General features: G+C 42.6%; 1 protein-coding gene across 2 annotated transcripts in view; it reads left to right on the plus strand.

Annotated features, from left to right (window-relative positions):
- pou6f1 (POU class 6 homeobox 1) overlaps positions 1-19516 on the plus strand; it is a 182637-nt gene that overhangs the window by 142651 nt on the left and 20470 nt on the right. For both annotated transcript variants that reach the window (XM_067976741.1, XM_067976742.1), the window contains exon 11: positions 403-827. In XM_067976741.1, coding sequence (XP_067832842.1) covers positions 403-808 — 406 coding nt within the window. In that variant the 3' untranslated portion in view covers positions 809-827. The remainder of the gene's footprint in view (positions 1-402; positions 828-19516) is intronic.

Consider the following 19516-nt stretch of genomic DNA (forward strand, 5'->3'; position numbering starts at 1 on the left):
GTATTAGCCCACTGTAAAAAAAAAACTCTATCAAAGCAGCTATAATACCTAGGTATTGGACTCTTGACTGGGAAACAAATTAAAATCCTAGTCAGGGTGACACTAACTTGTCTGGAGGAGGTGAGGAGGTTGTAAAAATAGTAATTTTTGCTGGATTTTGGTGGAACAGAGGCAAAACTTTTGCATCACTTAAACGTGTCTTCTGGCAGGCTGAAGTAACAAGAGAAAAATAAGATACCTCAGCCCCGCCATTTAATTCTGTCAATCCTGTTATTCAGCAGTCTCCTGAGCGTCAAAACATGATCAGAACGAAAAAGAACATTAAGCGGTGAAGTTTCTTTAGAGATTTACAATTAGTGGGCTGTAGGCCAACAATCATAACACTGTTTTGTGAACTCTTAGGTTTGAAAAATTGGACATCACTCCTAAAAGTGCACAGAAGATCAAGCCAGTTCTAGAAAGATGGCTGACAGAAGCAGAAGTACGACACCGGGCGGGAATACAGAACCTCACCGAGTTCGTTGGTAGTGAGCCTTCAAAGAAACGCAAACGGCGCACATCTTTCACACCACAGGCCCTGGAAATCCTTACCGTCCACTTTGAGAAAAACACCCACCCTACGGGGCAGGAAATGACAGAGATAGCCGAGCAACTGAACTACGACCGAGAGGTGGTTAGGGTGTGGTTCTGCAACAAGAGGCAGACTTTAAAAAACACCATCAAGCGACTGCAGCAGAATGACTCGACGGGCGCAGGTTCAGTCGAACGCTTATCGGACTCCACGGTAAACATTGCTGGAACCGGTTGATCTGCAGAAGATTCTTTCAGTGAGTCGTTCCAAAGTTTCTACAAATAGTACTATGAGGATCATTTACAGGGTAAGGGCCAAGCAGAGAAAGTAGAAATCCACAGATCACTGCATCCATTCTGTCTACTAGGGCATATTGTGGTATACAGCCACTTGGATGGAGCCATTATAGCTAATGATATGATAAATAATATATATGAGTAGCACATAAACTGCTGCATAATTAATTTTGTAGCACCCACAGTCCTTCAGGTCAAATGTCACAATCAGTTATAATGCCCTTCCTCCTGTGTCATGCTACTTCGACCTTGTGACCACACTGAGCATCTCTGATATCTATCAGTAAGAAAACGCAACTTTTCAAATTTTACTTTAAGGGATATATACTGTATAAAATAATACATAGGAGGATGTTAAAGATTGTAATCCAGCTTTCCCAAGGGCTCAGCAAATTTACCCTGTGAGTAGCTGATTCATACAGACCAGGTTTGATCCCTCATTTGTGCCAATTTATCTGCCAGGGCAGCTGTAGGGGGATCTATAATTGGCCTGAGAATCCTGGAGTTGAGAGAGGGGTGGGGGGGGGGGGGGAAAGAGATAAAAAATGGCCAGGGTTCCTGCTCCTGATCTCTATACAATGCCCATGCTCGAAACGTGCATATGTAGAAGTCAGGTGAGGACGGAACTAGGCTCAGCTGTGGTCGCGTAGTCGACTGACACTCGGGCCTCGATTTTAAACCCCCCCGCCGACGGGCAGGAGTCGGGCGAGGGGATAAAATTCCAGAAATGCCAATCCCGCCCCCAAGCCACTGTGTTCCCGGCCGCCACGATATTAATGGTGGCAAGTATCGGGGTCAACGATTCTCCCGCTGGAGAGACGGGAGGCCCATGACTATATATAAATCAGGGACTATATATCAATTAGGACCCCAGTGTGATTTTAATGAGTGCAGCAGGGGTTTTACGATGTGAATGTAGCTGCAACACTCACACTTGCTCTTTCACTTCATTGTGGACTGTGATTCAGTGATCACTGTTTGCTTTGGATTGTATTTTAGAGATTGTTTACCAAAAAAAATCGCAGAAGCTGATTATGGGGGCTGCTCTAGCTGCACTCTATTGGAGTGAAGAGGAGGAGGAGCAAAGGCGTGATGAAGAAGGAGCTGCAGGAGGGCCAGCAACAGAGCGGGGCATGCAGAAGGCCAAACCCATCTCACAGGGTCTACAGACAATGGCGTAGCTTCCATGACCTGTCTGAGGAGCAGTGCTTCAGGAGGCTCAGATTGTCTCACTTATGCTGTGAGACTCACCCAGTACTGGCCCATCTATCTCACTAAGATGCCAACTTATTGTGCCAGTCTCTGCATTGGTGCCTACAACACGTGTATGATGTAACGGTGTGTCCTCGGGAGGGATGAGTTCCTCTGAGGAGTCGTCTTCCTCTGAGGGCTGTTCATGTGAGGTTCCTGGAGGAAAGAGAAAGGGTGACGATTTAGTCATGGTAGTAAGAAAATGTAGACATCCACAAGAAGCACTTAACCATACTGGTTGATGTGTTGAAGTAGGCTGAAGGTGCAGTTGGTTGTGTGAAATGAGTGGGTGTAAATTCATACAGTCACCCTGCTCTATGGATCCACCAACCTCGCCATCACTAATGTTGAGTGTTGAGGGTGATGTTGGACCCGCTTATCTCAAGGGTCTCCTCCTCCGCCAGGGTCACTTCAACAAAATCTGGGGATTCTCTGCCGCTCCTGACCCTCTCCCTGGAATTCTGCGCTCCCTTCTCCTGCAAAAGGGGTGGGACAGCGGTATGAGTGGCAGCGAGGATGTGTGCTTCCTCTTGATGTAATGTATAAGGTGTAAGGGAAAATCAGGCAGATGTCATGAGAGTGGGGATGTCATACAGATGCAGATAGTGGATACAGTGCGAATTGAGGAGGTCTGCTGAGAGGCAGGTCGAGCAGCTCAGCTGGGATGAGATGGGATTGGCAGCAGTGAAAGGACGAAGCGGGATTGAGCATGTGTAATGAGTGAGGATGAGAGGTGGTGCAGTGTATTGTTGCGATTGGTGCTGAGGAAAGTGATGCAGGGGTGAGGATTGGTGTGAATGGTGTAGGAGGGACGACAGAGTGAAAGCAGGTGCATTGCAGGAGATGGGTAAAGAAGGACGTGTGCTGACCTTTCCTGACCTAGTCAGGTCATTGAGTTGACTTCCTCTGCCACCTCTACCCATGCCTTCTTCATGGTAACAGCAGGTTTCTTCTTCCCACTTGTGGAGAACAACACATCCCTCCTGGCCCTCACTGCACCCAGCAGGACCTCCAGGGCAGCATCCATGTACCTGGGGGCCACTTTTCCTCTCATTGCAGCCATGTCACCAATTTTTCAATTCTCTTTGCAGTTGCTGGACTCCTTTCCTTCAGCATCCCTTGTAGAGGCGGACTGAACCTTTAAGTAGTGGCCGGGAAATTGCATCATGCGGGTGGATCACACCCCCAGGCACGTGATCATGACGAGGAACCCAGTGGCTTTATTTAAATGATGCCAGGCCGTTAAAATCATCCGAGCTTCCACGTTGCGTGATGCTGCGGCCTCCTTGCTGCTACCACCCTCGTATACTGCGTTCCCGTCTCTGCATAAAAATCGTGGCCTCAGTGTCCAGACTCACATGAAGAATGGCCACTTGGGTGAGATATGGAAAGGTCACATGAAACTGTACCCCAACAAGGAGTTAATGTTTTCAGGAGGGGAAGGGAGAAAACTGATAAGTCACTTTTATTCCTTGATTGGATTTCACTTTGTAACCCCCTCCTGTGTATCTATTATTTTCTGCTCCATAGAGCAGCATCCTTGACTGTGCATGAGTGAGGAGGATTAAAGTTTACAGAAGAGAAGATTAATTTTTAGTAACATTTTAATTTATACGATAGATCAATAGGTGAAAAATATTGGGGCCGCCAAGGTTTTAAGAGCAGGTGCATTCCGTAAAATTAACTACTCTTCAAAAGGTTATAAATATTTTTTCAGAATCATGACATCAATATCTGACACATTAGAAGATACATCTCTCTGCTCTGACTAAGATCAAATGTTCTTCTCCAAATAGAGTGGCAATGTCTAACTTTGTTCTAGATATCATCATAGGATATCGTACGTTCATCTTTCCAAATTTGATTTCCTGTGCAAGTGTGTCCTCCATACAAGCCTTCCTCAATTGGAGGGTATGTATGTGAGGCACTAACTCCTCCACAACAGGAATCCCATTTGCTGTAAGGTGAGACAATGCTGTGTGTCTGTTTATTTCCTCCCCTGTTGTGAGATGCTCCACTTCCACATGAAGAATCACTCTTACTGGTCTGGCCCAAAGTAGATGAAACTCATTCATTACAAGCTGGTGGACAACACTAGGACTCATTGTGTCAAAGTAACAAAGGCAGTCTTGCTGCATCTCGAGGGTCTGAGACTCACCCAAAGAGGTATTATCTGCAGGCATATCTGGAGACAGCACTACTCTGATGCCATAACAGTGGTTTTCTGGTTCAGTCACCTGTACAGGCTGATGGAATGTTTTACACTCATGGGGGTAGATTTTGACTTTGTGCGCTAGTGTAAAACGGGTGATACCGAGTCAGCAGCCCGTTTTACATCTCTCCCCATTTTTATTTCCACTGACTTCAATGGAAATAAAAATCGGGAGAGATGTATAACAGGCTGCCGATTTGTTACCGCTCCTTTTACACTATCGCACAAAGTCAAAATCTACCCCACTGTCCTTTATATACCTTTTTCAGCAAAGTCACAAATTGGAACTTTTAGAAACACATTGCAGTTGCCTTTCTGTAGCATAATATGAACAGGGTGGATCCCATAGCACAGAGTCCCTGAGCCTTTATTGCAGGACCGCCTTTTGTGGTAGTTCTACAGTATAAACACAACACATAACGACAGACTTGTAGGTGATTGCATTTGAGGAACAAGTAACTCTACATTGGGAAGCCTGTCAGCAGCACCAGAACATCTATTAAAGTAGAAAGCTGATTTTTATATCTCAGCTACTTGTTTATATAAAAAGTGACCAAGCGAGATGCGATGGAAGTTACCATTTATCTCTATGCAGTATTCAACATATAAAATACCATGGTTTAGATCATTAGGATGTCTGGCTCCGGCTCCAATACAGTCTGTAGCTGCTATCTTGTCTTACTTTCAAGGGGGAAAACATTGGTTGCAGATTATTATGGGCACATAGATTTAGAACAGTCATCAGTCATGATGTGGAGATGCCGGTGATGGACTGGGGTTGACAATTGTAAACAATTTTACAACACCAAGTTATAGTCCAGCAATTTTATTTTAAATTCACAAGCTTTCGGAGGCTACCTCCTTCCTCAGGTGAACGATGTGGAGGATCGTTCACCTGAGGAAGGAAGTAGCCTCCACATCGTTCACCTGAGGAAGGAGGTAGCCTCCGAAAGCTTGTGAATTTAAAATAAAATTGCTGGACTATAACTTGGTGTTGTAAAATTGTTTACAATAGTCATCAGTCAGGCAGTATGGTTCATGTTTATGTGCTTACTAGTATACATCATTGGTTAAATCGGTTTCTAAATTCTATAACAATTACTTCTTCTGCCCATGCAAATGTTTTTTTTATTTGTTCTTGGGATGGGGGCGAAGCTGGCAAGGTCGCATTAATTGCCCATTCCTAGTTGCCCTGAGGGTATTAAGAATCAACCATATAGTCTGAGACTGGAGTCCCAGATTTGTGTTATGACTTGGAATGGGAGGTGCAGTTTACTTGTTACATACAGACATACAAAAATGATGGAGAGGAAAAGACCCACTGGTACATCCAGCTTGTCCAACACAGTCGTGATGCCTTATGGATCATGATACAGACTCTCCCTACCCGGAGTCATGAAATCTCCTGGGAGAGGGGAAAAAAAGATAAAAACCCAGGCCAATTATGGGGATAAAACATCTGGAAAATTCCTCTCCGACCCTTTAGGCAATCAAAACTAGTCCAGGAGATCACATTGACCCTGATTTATATTACAGGATAGCTACCTGAAGTGATCTCATCCCCAGCCAGAAACAAGTCCAGCTCTCTCTTGAAGGAATACAGTGAATCAGTGTTCATCGCACGAGCCGGCAGCCTGTTCCAGAGGTCCACTATTCTCTGGGAAAAGAACCACCTCCTAACATCTAACCTAGATATGGTCTTACATAACTTGTAAGTGACTCCTGGTCCTCTCTAACCTATCCAGTTGAAATAATTGGCCCACATAAAGACAATCTAGTCCCTTCATTATTCTATAAACTTTCGAACAAATTGCCCCAGAGTCTACACTTCTGTAAAGTACACAGACCCAGCTCTTCTGAGCCTATCTGCATAACTAAGGTAATTTAAACTGGGAATTAATCTTGTGGCCCTCTTCTGCACCCTTTCCAAAGCCTCAGTATTGCTCATCATGTGAGGAGACCAAAACTGGTCCCAGTATTCTAACTGCAGCCTAACCAAGATCTTGTACAAGGACAAAATGGTGTGCTTTACTTTGTAGTGAATTGTCCTGTGAATACATCCAAGAACGCTGTTTGTTTTAGTTATAGCGCCAGTTACAGAGAACCACCTTGAGGTGGTTTTTCTCTACACTGTAGAGACAGCAGTGCCAGTGCAGCAACGTAAATGGCCTCTGCTGCTAGCTGTTGTTTTTTTCTGGTAGCATTCAGACAGCACTCGCCCTACCTGCAGAAGCCAGCAGTACAGTTCCCACATTCCTAGCTTGTATGGACCTTCCCCAGCCATTTTTATCTTTCTGTTGCTATCGGTGATGTGGAATCCATACTGCTTACATTGCACTGCACCAGGGACCACCGTTGCACTCCTGGTGCAGAAATCATGGAGAGCTTGTGCTCAAATTTCCAGTATGCACTTCTGGCAGGCAAGTATCCATGCCAGGAGTGCGATTTCGTAAAATCACCCCTCTAAACTTGCCATAAGTAACCTTCAGGTGAGTCAATACGATAGTTATTTTGTGAAAAGCATAGGTCCTATTGCCTTGGACACTCACATCTATACACCTGGGCCCAGCCTACATCCCAATGTATTGGCCCGGAAATTGTTCAAGAAATAACGGCGAGGCTAACGAGGCTCACCGTTATTTCAGGGCAAATAGAAGAGCAAGTTCCGGAAAGCGTGCATGCGCGGTCAAACACGAAAATACGGAACTTGCTCTTCCTGATTCCCTGCTGATCTGATAGCTTTGCGTTAAAGGGATATCGCCGGGTGAACTTGCTCTCCTGCCCAGCTGGAAACTAGTTAATCTCTCCAGAAAAATGGTTATATTAGGTCTAAACTAAGTTTTAACAGAGTGGTAAGTATTAATGACTGCCAAGCAACCTCTCTGGCATGGAAAATCAACTTTTAAAAATGTGGAGTCTCATTACTCCCGATTTTAATAGTTTTTGGACATTTAATATTTTTTTACTTTTTCTTTCTGTCTCTTTTAATCTTGCCCTCTGTTTATTTCGCTTTCTCTATCTGATTTTATAGTACATTTACTAATCTTATCTGACACTTCCTGGTTCTTAGTCTGCGCGGTTTGTGAATGAGCTTCACTTCCTGTTCTCACCTCGTGACTTGCTTCAAGCTGACTGGTAGAGGGGACAGAGATCCTTTCCCCGCTCTCACGGCTCAGAGAAGCCCGGGAACGAACACTGCACTTCTGGCAACTCTCAATTAATGTAAGTTGGCGCCCAGAAGCCCACTAAAAGTTTGTGGGTGAGATAGTTAGTTACTTACGAGTGGCAGGCAACATCTGTTCGTGGCTCAGCACAATTTCCGGCCCAATGTCTAGCAAGTCCTCCAGTGACCTACTACACTCATTCAGAATCAAACTTAATATGTACATGGCACAGCTGAAATGTATGCAGGACTATGTATGTTACATGATGCACAGTGACAATCACAGCATTTTACAAATGAAGAATTTATATTAATCCACAGGGAAATCAGTGCTAGGTTTTACTAAGTACAGTTGCTGCTTTTTAACTAAAGATTCATGTGCGCTAAGTAATTGAATAAACTAGCACCTCATCTTGTCAATAGAAAGCTGAATATTTAAAATCATCCATCAAGCTGCTTGCTATTTGCCTCTAGTCTGGGGAGGGTATAGTCTCGTACAATGGCTCTGCTTTAGCTTTTTAAAAAGACATCTTATTAATTTTGTCTGAGCTACATACCGGCTGGGGTTTTCCATTTCTGCACTCACTAGCCCATAATTTTCTGCCCATTAAAGTGAATGACCAGAAAAATCGTTGGCTGGTGAACTCAAGCGGAAAACCCTTGCCATCATTTCTGGCAATATGTGAGCCTTTTTATTTACTTCCAGGCCTCTGCCAGTGCTGCCCTAGAATCACTCCACCCCTGAATGTACATAAGACTGACCCAGAATGGCACTTCTTTGATTTCCCCGCACTCTCTGTGTGGAAGTGCTTTGCATCTGCTCAGTGTTATGGCTGAGATCACCAGTGGTAAGTAAGGTAAGTAACATCTCATCACTTTATGGCACAGCTCCTCCACCAAATGTCTATTATGGGAAGGTTCCGTTGATCAGATGCATAGGAATACTGGACATCTCATTTCTGAGTGAGAAGCACTTTGGAAAAGAAACACAACGGGGTTGTATTTGAGAGTTGGAAGTTTCATCATGGCATGACGAATTATTCCTCCTTTGTGGTTGGAGAACACAAGTTTCCAACATCTGTTTCCGACATTAGAAACAGATTGGCAAAGCTGTTGGCAAAATGTCAATTAAGTATATTAAATGGAGGGGGGTGGAGGCTGTATGCAATTAAAGCAGATTACGCTGCAATTTCCACGTACTTGAGGGGCCTGCAAACTTGTTACTCAAGTTCAGCTCAGAGTTGGCACTAACAGAACAACCTTTTTGCTGAAGCCACCAATGTGGAATTAGTTTGTCCTGTAGCAGCTGCCATCATTCTTTCAAACAAGGAGATAGTCAAGTGGGAGGTTTGGGAAAATGCGATTGCCACTCATTTAAGTAAAGTGAAGTCAAGGCAAAAAAAAAGTCATACTGGTCTGACTCATAGCAGCGCACAAGTACCGGCCCATCACAACAACCATACACTCATAGGAATCATTATACAGACTTATGTATTACAGATACAATCATCAGCAGGACCACTTGGGTTTAGAGTGACTGAATAAGTTAAATTTGGTTTTTATTACATGAGATTTTTACTGACGTTTGGAGATCACTTTCTGAATTATACTGGTGCTCTGAAAATGAATGTTTGTTGTACAGTTGCACATGTAATATTTCACAGATATGTAATTGTTCCTAGTCACCACACTCCTTTGGGTTTTGTTCGGCATCGTAACACCCCTAATATACTGCCAAAGAACCACACTAGGAACAGGTGAAAGAATATACACTGCCCACCAAATACCAGAAGGGTCACAGTGACTGGGAACATCATTTAATTTATTAAGCTGTCTCTGGTCACCCTACCTCGTGAGGTTTATTTGGCATTGTGATACCCATAAAGCATTGCCGAACACAAGGACCATGGTTACTAGGAGCAGCTACAAAATGTATTTTTAAAAAGTATAATTTTTGGCTAAACATTAATAGCAGCAGAACCGGAAACAAAAGCTGACTATCCATGAGGCGCTGCCAGCTAGCCATCTAACAGCAGCAAGCTGCCAGCCAACAAGCAACAGAAAGCATGCAAGCAGCAGCAAGCAAGCAACAGCGAGCAAGCAGCAAGCCAAGTAAGCAGCAAAAGCAAGCAGCAGTATCCAGCCATAACAACAGAGCAGGGGACTAAGAATTTGGTGCCAGAATCACAGAAGTCTGGCAGGGGCAGCAGCAGGAGCACAAGACTTCTGTATTAACTTGGAAACTTAAATGAAAAAGCCGACTATATTGCCAGCTCCTGGCGCCATTGTGATGTTGCCACTTTGCTTATGCTCCAGTAATGTTTGTTTACAGTAAATGCTGACTATATTGTTGCCACTCCTAGCCTTACCGGCATTGATTTTACAATACTGTCAGTAAATTAGCATTACTGGAGCAAAGCAGCAAGTGTGTCAGATTTCATTAAATCATAGAAAGGTTACAGCACAGAAGGAGGCCATTCGGCCCATCGAGTCCACACTGGCTTTATGCAAGAGCAATCCAGCTAGTCACACTCCCCCGCCCTTTCCCCGTAGCCCTGCAAATTTTTTTCCGTTCAAGTACCGTAGTGCATTCCAGATCCTAACCACTCGTCGTGTATTAGCAGAGAAATTTTCTGTAAATGCTGATTGTATTGCAGCGGCATTAGCAGTGAGCAAAGAAACAGTAGCACCCTGAAGAGAGAGTAGAGCAAAGGAGCATCAGTGGCTTGAGGATAGAGGACAGAGCCAGATTACAGTTGGTATTGACACTACATAAGTTTCTCTGTTAATAAAGAAGTCTCAAGCTCTTATTGCTGCTCCCACCATACTTTTATGATCCTGTTGTCAAATTCAAAATGCCAACCGCATTCTGTGATTCCATCCATTTTTCTCCTTGAGCATGGAAAACCAGTGGCCTTGGTCATCAGTAATAACCAAGCCTATTCTCCTTTTGTCACCCCAGCAACTATTCCCACTAGCTAAACTTAGCATTGCTGATTCCCAGTCAGAAATATATGCAACAATGGGGACACAAGCTAAAGTGGCATTTAAAACAAAAAGGGTTTCTTTGTAGGAGTGGATTATGTGCTTAAAGTGTGTATGTCATGATCTTCTCACATATAACCTATGTATTTCTGAGACCCCTCACTGACCTCTCCAACCACTTTGTGTCATTGGAGTTTCTACCTGCTTGGTGAGTGCTAATTTGTGCAGGTGTCTCTGCTATTGTCTCTTTGCTGGAGTCTGTTACAGTATTGGTGGTGCTTTTTGATGTGGTGCTCTGGATAACATCTGGTCCATCTTCTACACCTCCTCTCTGATGGTGCTGGCTTTTGTTGAGATACAGTTCCATAGGCAAGAACATAAGAAATAGGAGCAGGAGTAGGCCATACGGCTCCTCGAGCCTGCTCCACCATTCAATCAGATCATGGCTGATCTTCAACCTCAACTTCACTTTCCCACCCGATCCCCATATCCCTTGATTCCCCTAGAGTCCAAAAATCTATCGATCTCAGCCTCGAATATACTCAACAACTGAGCATCCACAGCCCTCTGGAGTAGAGAATTCCAAATATACACAACCCTCTGAGTGAAGAAATTCCTCCTCATCTCAGTCCTAAATGGTCGACCCCTTATCCTGCGACTATGCCCCCTGGTTCTAGACTCTCCAGCCAGGGGAAACAGTCTCTCAGTATCTACCCTGTCAAGCCCTCTCAGAATCTTATATGTTTCAATGAGATCACCTTTGATTCTTCCAAACTCCAGAGAGTATAGGTCCATTCCACTCAATTGATAGCCCTTGCCCAAGTGGCCATCCCTCATGTTTACCGAAACAGGGAGTGTCGGCAGTCTATTTGACCATGAGGGCGCCATAGACGAGCACAATCAAATTCACTCGAATGTCCACACATGCACACTTACCAGCAGGAGTCACTGATAGTGATCAAGAACAATAATTCTTTTTCTAGCACAGGAGTTCTCAGGCTAATTATAGTGTGTGGGCTACTGAGAGATTGGCACAGACCAGGAATCAAACCTGTGGCCTTCTGGTTTGTGTTGCTCAGTATCATGCCAAAGCATCTACCCACTAAGCCATCTGGAGAGTTGCTGTTACCTTTAATCAAAATTCAGATTAAAATAATAAATTAAGAGCAACAAATGCACTCTGTGATGCAGTGATATAATTGTGCAGTCAATCAAGTCATTGCAGTCCCATCCTCCATTTATAAATAAAGAAAGCTATCTTGAAGGGCACTTTATCTGACAACCGCACAATATACTTTTAAGTGATGTCCTAATACTAATATCTGAAAAAATGAAAATAGTAAGAGTTCCAGCCTGATATTTAGTTAGTACAAAGTTTTGAGCACACACAATACTTTGCTCCTGGGGTTTTTGGGTAAATTATATATTTTGCATGCTATGTTCAATTCAAATTTCTTAATGCGATATGATTTTATTCCTTTCTTCCATGATATAGCAATAAATGGTGAGCTTTAAATGAGCCATTAACTGACATACAGGGCCCCCTGATGGTCTTGTGAGTAAAGGCACTGCACAACACTGTCCCAAGCCATATGGACCCAAAGGTTCCAGGTTGGATCCCCAATCTGTGTTGAATTAGCTGATCTCAGTCAGGCAGCAGGGGAACAGCTAGGCTAAAACACAAAACTAGGTGGGAATGTGAGTTGCGAGGAGGATGCAAAGAGACTTCAAGGGGATACAGACAGGCTAAGTGAGTGGGCAAGAACATGGCAGATGGAATATAATGTGGAAAAATGTGAAGTTATCCACCTTTGGTAGGAAAAACAGAAATGCAGAGTATTTTTTAAATGGTGAGAGATTGGGAAATGTTGATGTTCAAAGGGACCTGGATGTCCTTGTACATGAGTCACTGAAAGCTAACATGTAGGTGCAGTAAGCAATTAGGAAGGCAAATAGTATCTTTTTTTATTCGTTCATGGGATGTGGTTGTCGCTGGCAAAGCCAGCATTTATTGCCCATCCTAATTGCCCTTGAGAAGGTGGAGTCCGTGTGGTGAAGGTTCTCCCTTATTGGCCTTTATCACAAGAGGATTTGAGTACAGGAGTAAAGATGTCTTACTGCAATTATATAGGGCCTTAGTAAGACCAAACCTGGAGTATTGTGTACAATTTTGGTCTCCTTACCTAAGAAAGAATATACTTGCCATAGAGGGAGTGCAGCGAAGGTTCACCAGACTGATTCCTGGGATGGCGGGATTGTCGTATGAGGAGAGATTGAGTAGACTAGGCCTGTATTCTCTAGAGTTTAGAAGAAACATACAAAATTCTTACGGGGCTCGACAGGGTAGATGCAAGGCAGGATGTTTCCCCTGGCTGGGGAGTCTGGACCCAAGGGTCACAGTCTCAGGATAAGTGGTAGGCTATTCAGGACTGAAATGAGGAGAAATTTCTTCACTCAGAGGGTGGTGAATCTTTGGAATTCTCTACCCCAGAGGGCTGTGGAGGCTCAGTCATTGAGTACATTCAAAACAGAGATCGATAGACTTCTAGATATTAAAGGCAGCAAAGGATATGGGGATGGTGCAGGAAAATGGCGCTGAGGTAGAAGATCAGCCATGATCTGATTGAATGGCGGAACAGGCTTGAGGGGCCGGATGGCCTACACCTGCTCCTATTTCTTATGTGAAATTCATGTGGTGGTTCTATTCTGCTTATTTTAATATTAAAATTTAAAATATTTTAATATCTAATAAATGCAGTAGTTAAATTAATTGAAGTTTAGACTAGACCAAGTCTCTTACTATGGTAATAGGAGATTTGAAACTAAAAACCGCTGAAGTACATTAAAGTTCCTCCATGGTATTAAGTTTAAGGAATCCGCACTTGAGTGTAATTTTATCTGTACAGAAAATATTTCGCTGTATAGTTTTCAAATATATTTTGTAAACATATTTAGCGGGTTATAAGTCATCACTTGGGCTTTTTCAGGATTTATTTATGAAAATACTTCAAAGTAAATAAACTGGAGGATTTGGAGGTTTTAATCCCCTATCAGCTCATTGTATTCATAGTGCAGCTTGTATTTATTCTGTCATGAGAAGGAATGTTAGCAGTCTGTTGAGAGGAGAGGGAGGGGGGTGGGGGGGGGGGGCGCGTGAGGATTGTAATCAGCCCATCATGAAAGGGGTTGTAGGGAATGCAATCGGCTTGTTAGAAAGGGAACACAGACAGTAGTTAGCATGTCGTCAGAGGAAATGCAGAGATTAGAAAATCTGTTGTGGGAGGGACATGGCCTGTAGTGAGAATGTTGTGGAATGAATGTGATCAGTATGTCATAAGGCTGGCGTGGACTGTGATCAGTATATGTGGTGAAATGTAGTGATTAGTTAATCCATCACGAGTGGGGATGCAGGAGCTAGAATGAGTCTCTCATAAGGGGGGGGGGGGGGAAACGACATGAACTGTCATTGGCATCTCCATCTCTTTCAGAGAGCGAGCACATGCATGATGGGCTGAATGGCCTCCTTCTGTGCTGTAAAATTCTATGGGGTAGATTTTGACTTTGTGCGATAGTGTAAAACGGGTCAATGGGTTGAGATGTAAAATGGGCTGCCGATTCACTATCACCCATTTTACACTATCACACAAAGTCACAATCTACCCCTATGATTCTGATATGTCTGTCAAATCGATGGTGCACAGGTTCCAGTTGTTAGTGCAGGAGAGAAAATTTCAGAGCATCAGTACCATTTTATTTTTAAAAAGGTAGTTGTTCAGATGGCATGGTTGCAGAATGTTGTCTGAATACATTGTTAGAATGACTCTCAGTTTAATTGTTTTTAATGGTGGTTTAAAAAGTAACAAAAATGTACCACAGGCTGAGTAGAGTTCATTTTTCCTTTTGGCAAAATAAATCAGATGAAAGTACATACAGCCCTTTTGACTGAGAATAACATTATAGGAGCTAATGAAAGGAGAAACTGTATTTGTTTGCGTCAGTATTGGGGGGGGGCGGGAGAAATGCTTAACTCTGTATGTGCATGCCTCCTCTCCCTTGCTCTGTGTTTGGGATGTTTGCAAATCTTTCTGCCTGGGTGTTCATGTCATGTGCGCGTAGGTTTATGTGGATATGCGTATGGCTCTGAGGCTCTCTTTGCATCAGTCGAGGAAAGTTTAGACCTGACATTAAATGCTTTCAATAAAAATGCAGTTCTTGTCAGTTGGCATTCTAATCTCACGGCACTTCATAAGTGTACACAGGTCTTTGTGAACAATAAACTTTAAAAAAAAATCTTAAGAGTGCTTTAGAAGAGCTAACATTGGTTTCCCACTAATGCAGTGGATTAAATGATAGGAATGTATCATTACTAAATAGTGTGCTGAGGCTGGTAATATCGTAGGTGTGTAAAGTTTAACAAGGTTGTGGCGTTTAGTATAATTTATCAAACTGTATAGTTATTTATTTTCCCTTCCCACCAAAAAAAATTTAATTTTGCTTCCCCAAACCACTTCTAGCCCTCTGCTGGTGGAGCTCTTGAATTGGCTGCTAGCAGATGCACAAGAGCTGCATCGGGATCAGTCACTCTCTGATTTGTATCTCTCTCTCAGGTCCAGCCTTACACATGATTTTTTTTTAAGGGAGGCCTACTAACAAGCTGCTCTTTCTCATCAGTTTGCATCACTATCTGTAATAGTACTTTATCTAAGGTATCAGCTTTAAACCTTACCTTAGTGTAAGTGATGTAAAATCATCTGCTGGGACTGAATTCAGTGGTTCTCAGTTATTTCTAAGTTAACGTGTCTACAGTCAGGGTAGGAGCAGCAACAACTATTATGACGCAATAGCATTTGTGTAGTGAGCTGACTCAAAGCCTATAAGTCATAGATGACAGACCAGGTAGGGGGAATTGGAGAGTAAATGGGGCCTACAACACCTCCCCCAATAGTTTAGTGGGTAAATGCATTACATGGTGTAGTTTTAAGACAGTAGGTTCCCAGTTAGAGCCTTGGATCTGTGCTGAATTAGCTGATCACCACCATGACAGCAGCTAGGGCATTACAGTCGTTCTCAACATTCCCTGGGCCCTGGGAAAAGTCAAGGTTCATCCTCCTGATTTGCTAAACAGTGACTCCCACAGGAAAGTGCCTGTGTGTGGACGTCAGGTAAGGACAGAGCTAGGCTCAACCATGATGCCTGCCAACTCATTGTCTAGGCTCACACATAAAGAATGGCCACTTAGATGAGGTACTGGAGGGTGCCCATGGAACAGACCTCAATATGGATCACTGCCAATCCACCTTGATTTTACTGTAAAACAAGAAATGTCATTGCATGTCTTTTCCCAGTAATCAATTGGTAAGTACATTATGCATGGGAGTGGGTTAAGTGTGCCAGCAAAGGAAGGCTATAAAAAGAGGGTACATCGTTCAGAGTTAGATACAAGAGGAGAAAATTGAGAAGGATAACATGAAAAAAGACTAGCATTTCTCTAGCGCCTTTCACAACCACAGGATGTCCCAAAGTGCTTTACAGCCAATGAAGTACTTTTGAAGTGTAGTCACTGTTGTGATGTAGGAAACAGGCAGCCAATTTGCACACAGCAAGATCCCACAAACAGCAATGTGATAAATGGCCAGATCATCAGTTTTAGTGATGTTGGTTGAGGGATAAATATTGGCCAGGGCACCAGGGAGAACTCCCCTGCTCTTCTTCAAAGAGTGCCATGGGATCTTTTACATCCACCTGAGAGGGCAGACGGGGCCTCAGTTTAACGTCTCATCCGAAGGACAGCACCTCTGACAATGCAGCACTCCCTCAGTAGCGCACTGGGAGTGTCAGCCTAGATTTTGTGCTCAAGTGGGACTTGAACCCACAACCTTCTAACTCAGAGGGGAGAGTGCAACCACTGAGCCACAGCTGATACTGATGAAGTGTGAACTGTTGCGTAGAGGTTATAAAAATATAATTTCTTTAAGTAATAGGATGGGGGTAGACACTGAAATTCTCTTGTTGCTGGTTTCAAATGAACACCCACCCCCATTTTAAGAAAAATATCTGTAGGATTTAAAACAAACTCATTCACTACACAATGCAAGATCAGTATTATGGGACAATGAGGCTTCATTACAGGTCAGTCACACAGATGCCATTTTAGTGTGTCGCAGTGGTATAATGGGAGGCCTGCCATTTATACTCATGATGGAGTATGACTCACTGGTGGAAGTGGCATCAGCTGACAAGTAGCAAAGCTAGGAGTGAGTTTATGTATTCCTTACTAATGAAATATAGATAGTAGTTACACTTAGTATGCCTATTCTATTTATAGAAGTGTAAAGAAGTTCTTAACTAAACAGAAATTGTTTGCTTTCAGTATTTCACTATAGTTTGTGTTTTTTTAATACTGTGAGGAAGCTACTATGATAGAGATTTGTTATGATGTCAAAGAAAGCAAAATTTTCATCCCAAATCCTCACTCATGGCATAGCCTCAACCTTGGAAGGAGGGTGAAAAGACAGTTTAGATTTACTTACTTTAGGCAATGTCATGAATGTATGGGATGAACTGCTGAGAGGCAGTGGAAGCTGATTGTATCAACAAATTCAAGAGAGTTCGATAAGTACCTGAAGAAAAAAATTGATAGGGGATATGAGAGGTGTGGTGGGATATGATAATTCCTAGACACTGGGAATGACCAGAGTGGCCTTTTCCAGTCCTGTACAAAAATTATGGAATAAAATATTATTGATTTTCTGTTACCAGGATGGAAAATATGGATGAAACTGCATCATAATCTTCATTCATTTGTTCCAGAAACTCCTGCAATAGCAGTATCATCTGGTTAAATTGTTTTCTGCTATTAACACACACGACTGTGTCTATGTGTGTACATGCATAGATATATATAACATGGAATAGAGGAGTTTCTTTAAAATCATGGAGAATCTTCAATTTGCAAAGTTCTTTGTCTTCATCATTGTTGAAGCTCAGTTCCTTCTAAACATTTTGATTTGCTTTCTTCAGTTGTGGAAGATTTCTGAAATCATAAAATACACGATCTGGCAGTGAAACCTGCCTTTTACTCATTGAAAAGAATGATGCAGCCTTCCCAGATAATGGTAAACAAGAGCTGTATTTATATTTTCAGTTATACAGAACTGAGCCTTTACAAAGCGTTGTTTGTACTAGGACAGACATCTTTGCACAAGAGAGCAAGCTGGCAGCCACCGCATCAGATTCCATAGGCACAAACACTACAGAGAAAGCAATGGAGTTCCAACCCGCAGCAAACCCCATCCTGTAAACTGCCGGGTTTGTTCAGAGCTGTAAAACTGTCTACAGCCAAATTCACATCTGGCTGGCATAAACTGATGGTAATCGCCTTCAGATTTTAGTACGAACTCTAGGTGATCATATTTCATTACAGCCATCCTGACTTGACTGCATGCAATCTCTGTTGAGTTGAAATTATAAACAGAGCTATGGAGTTTGTAAAACAAACTTTAAAAAAATGTAACACCCTGCTGCTCAGTATTCTGAACAGACTTCAATAAAGCGATGCAGTCAATCAGCATTTGGTTTGCTACGTGTTGAAAACTGGGGTCTTTAATTTACCCTCCCGCCCCATTTTTGTTTCGTTTCACTGAAAATGTATGTAGTAGTTTAAAATATATTGGAAATAAGCTAGAATTGCTGATTATTTTTTAAAAATGGATCCTTGACATGAAAAGGGTCAAATAAGTTCATGAGCTCTTTCTTCATTACTAATCGTAGTGAATTATTTTGCCGAGTTTGAATTCTAAAGATTGTAATTAATAGTCAAAGAAATCAGTAACAGAAAATCCGACCGGGTCTGCAAACAAACAATATACAGTTGTGAATAGTGGTCTGCTACTAATTATTTGTGAATAGAAGCTGATAAGAAAAATAATAAAGCATTATTTTAACAGTACAGAAAAAATGTGTTTTCATTTGCGTTGCATTAACTTATTACAATGAACTAAATTGTTCTTCATTTGTTATACTCCATATACCTTGGTTATTGTGGCCTGACAGAGGGGTATTTTTGCCTTTGAGAATTTTTGTCAGGAACCAATATAACCTTCTGTTAGCAATTCTATGAGCCATCTAACTTCGTTTCTTTTCAAGCCAGGAGTACACGTATAACCCCATGTGGTGCGGCAGTTCCCGACAGACATTTGGTGCAGATGCTAAATGCAGATGTTAGAGCATAAGATAATTACATACTTTCTGGAGCACTCCAATAGCTACATGGCTGTAGTCAGCTTTATGATTTCAGGTTGACGACTACAAGAGATGTATTGCTACTATGGTACATTATCTTGTTTCTTTTTGTAAAGGTAGGACTCCCTCAGTTTCTAGTTATATTCTCCTTTTTCCCTGGTCTCTGCACCATTTGCATCCAAGAGGATGGATAGACAGTATGAAACAAACTGCTAGGAGCTGCACAAGAGCAGCCTGGGATGACTGTATATCTAGTTTTCGCTCCCTGTGGGGAAGCAGCTGGTCTATGCTTGGTTTCTCTCCATGTACTTTATCTACCCCCTCCCCTCTGCTTCCTTGTTGTCAATGGGTGAGTATAACACTGAAATCACAATTTATTTTGTAAAACAAACAATGTACCCTAAATACAGGTTTAGCTGCTCCAAACTTTTGAGTATCAAATTAAAAAGAAAATCCAATTATGGTTCTAGTGGCAATTCCCAGCAGTTCCCTTCCAACTCCTATCTTTCAGATCACACAGATCTCTCCAATGTTGCTCTGCAACTGGCCATCCTCTTGAATTGCCCTGTGGGTAAACTCCTTACCTCCATTCAGCAGTTCTCCGCGACAACCCAGTTCAGAACCGGAATGACTGCGTCGAGTCTCCTGCATTGGTACCACCTGGCCACCAGGTTCATTCTACTTTATAATAATATTTAGCTCAAAATTTATCAAAATCATTTGCAAATGTTCAATTATAGCAAGGTCCCAGTGGATAATTGCACTTTGTGGTATGATACTGACCCATACAGACTATC

This window comes from Heptranchias perlo, chromosome X (genome assembly GCF_035084215.1).
Source record: "Heptranchias perlo isolate sHepPer1 chromosome X, sHepPer1.hap1, whole genome shotgun sequence".
NCBI lineage: Eukaryota > Metazoa > Chordata > Chondrichthyes > Hexanchiformes > Hexanchidae > Heptranchias > Heptranchias perlo.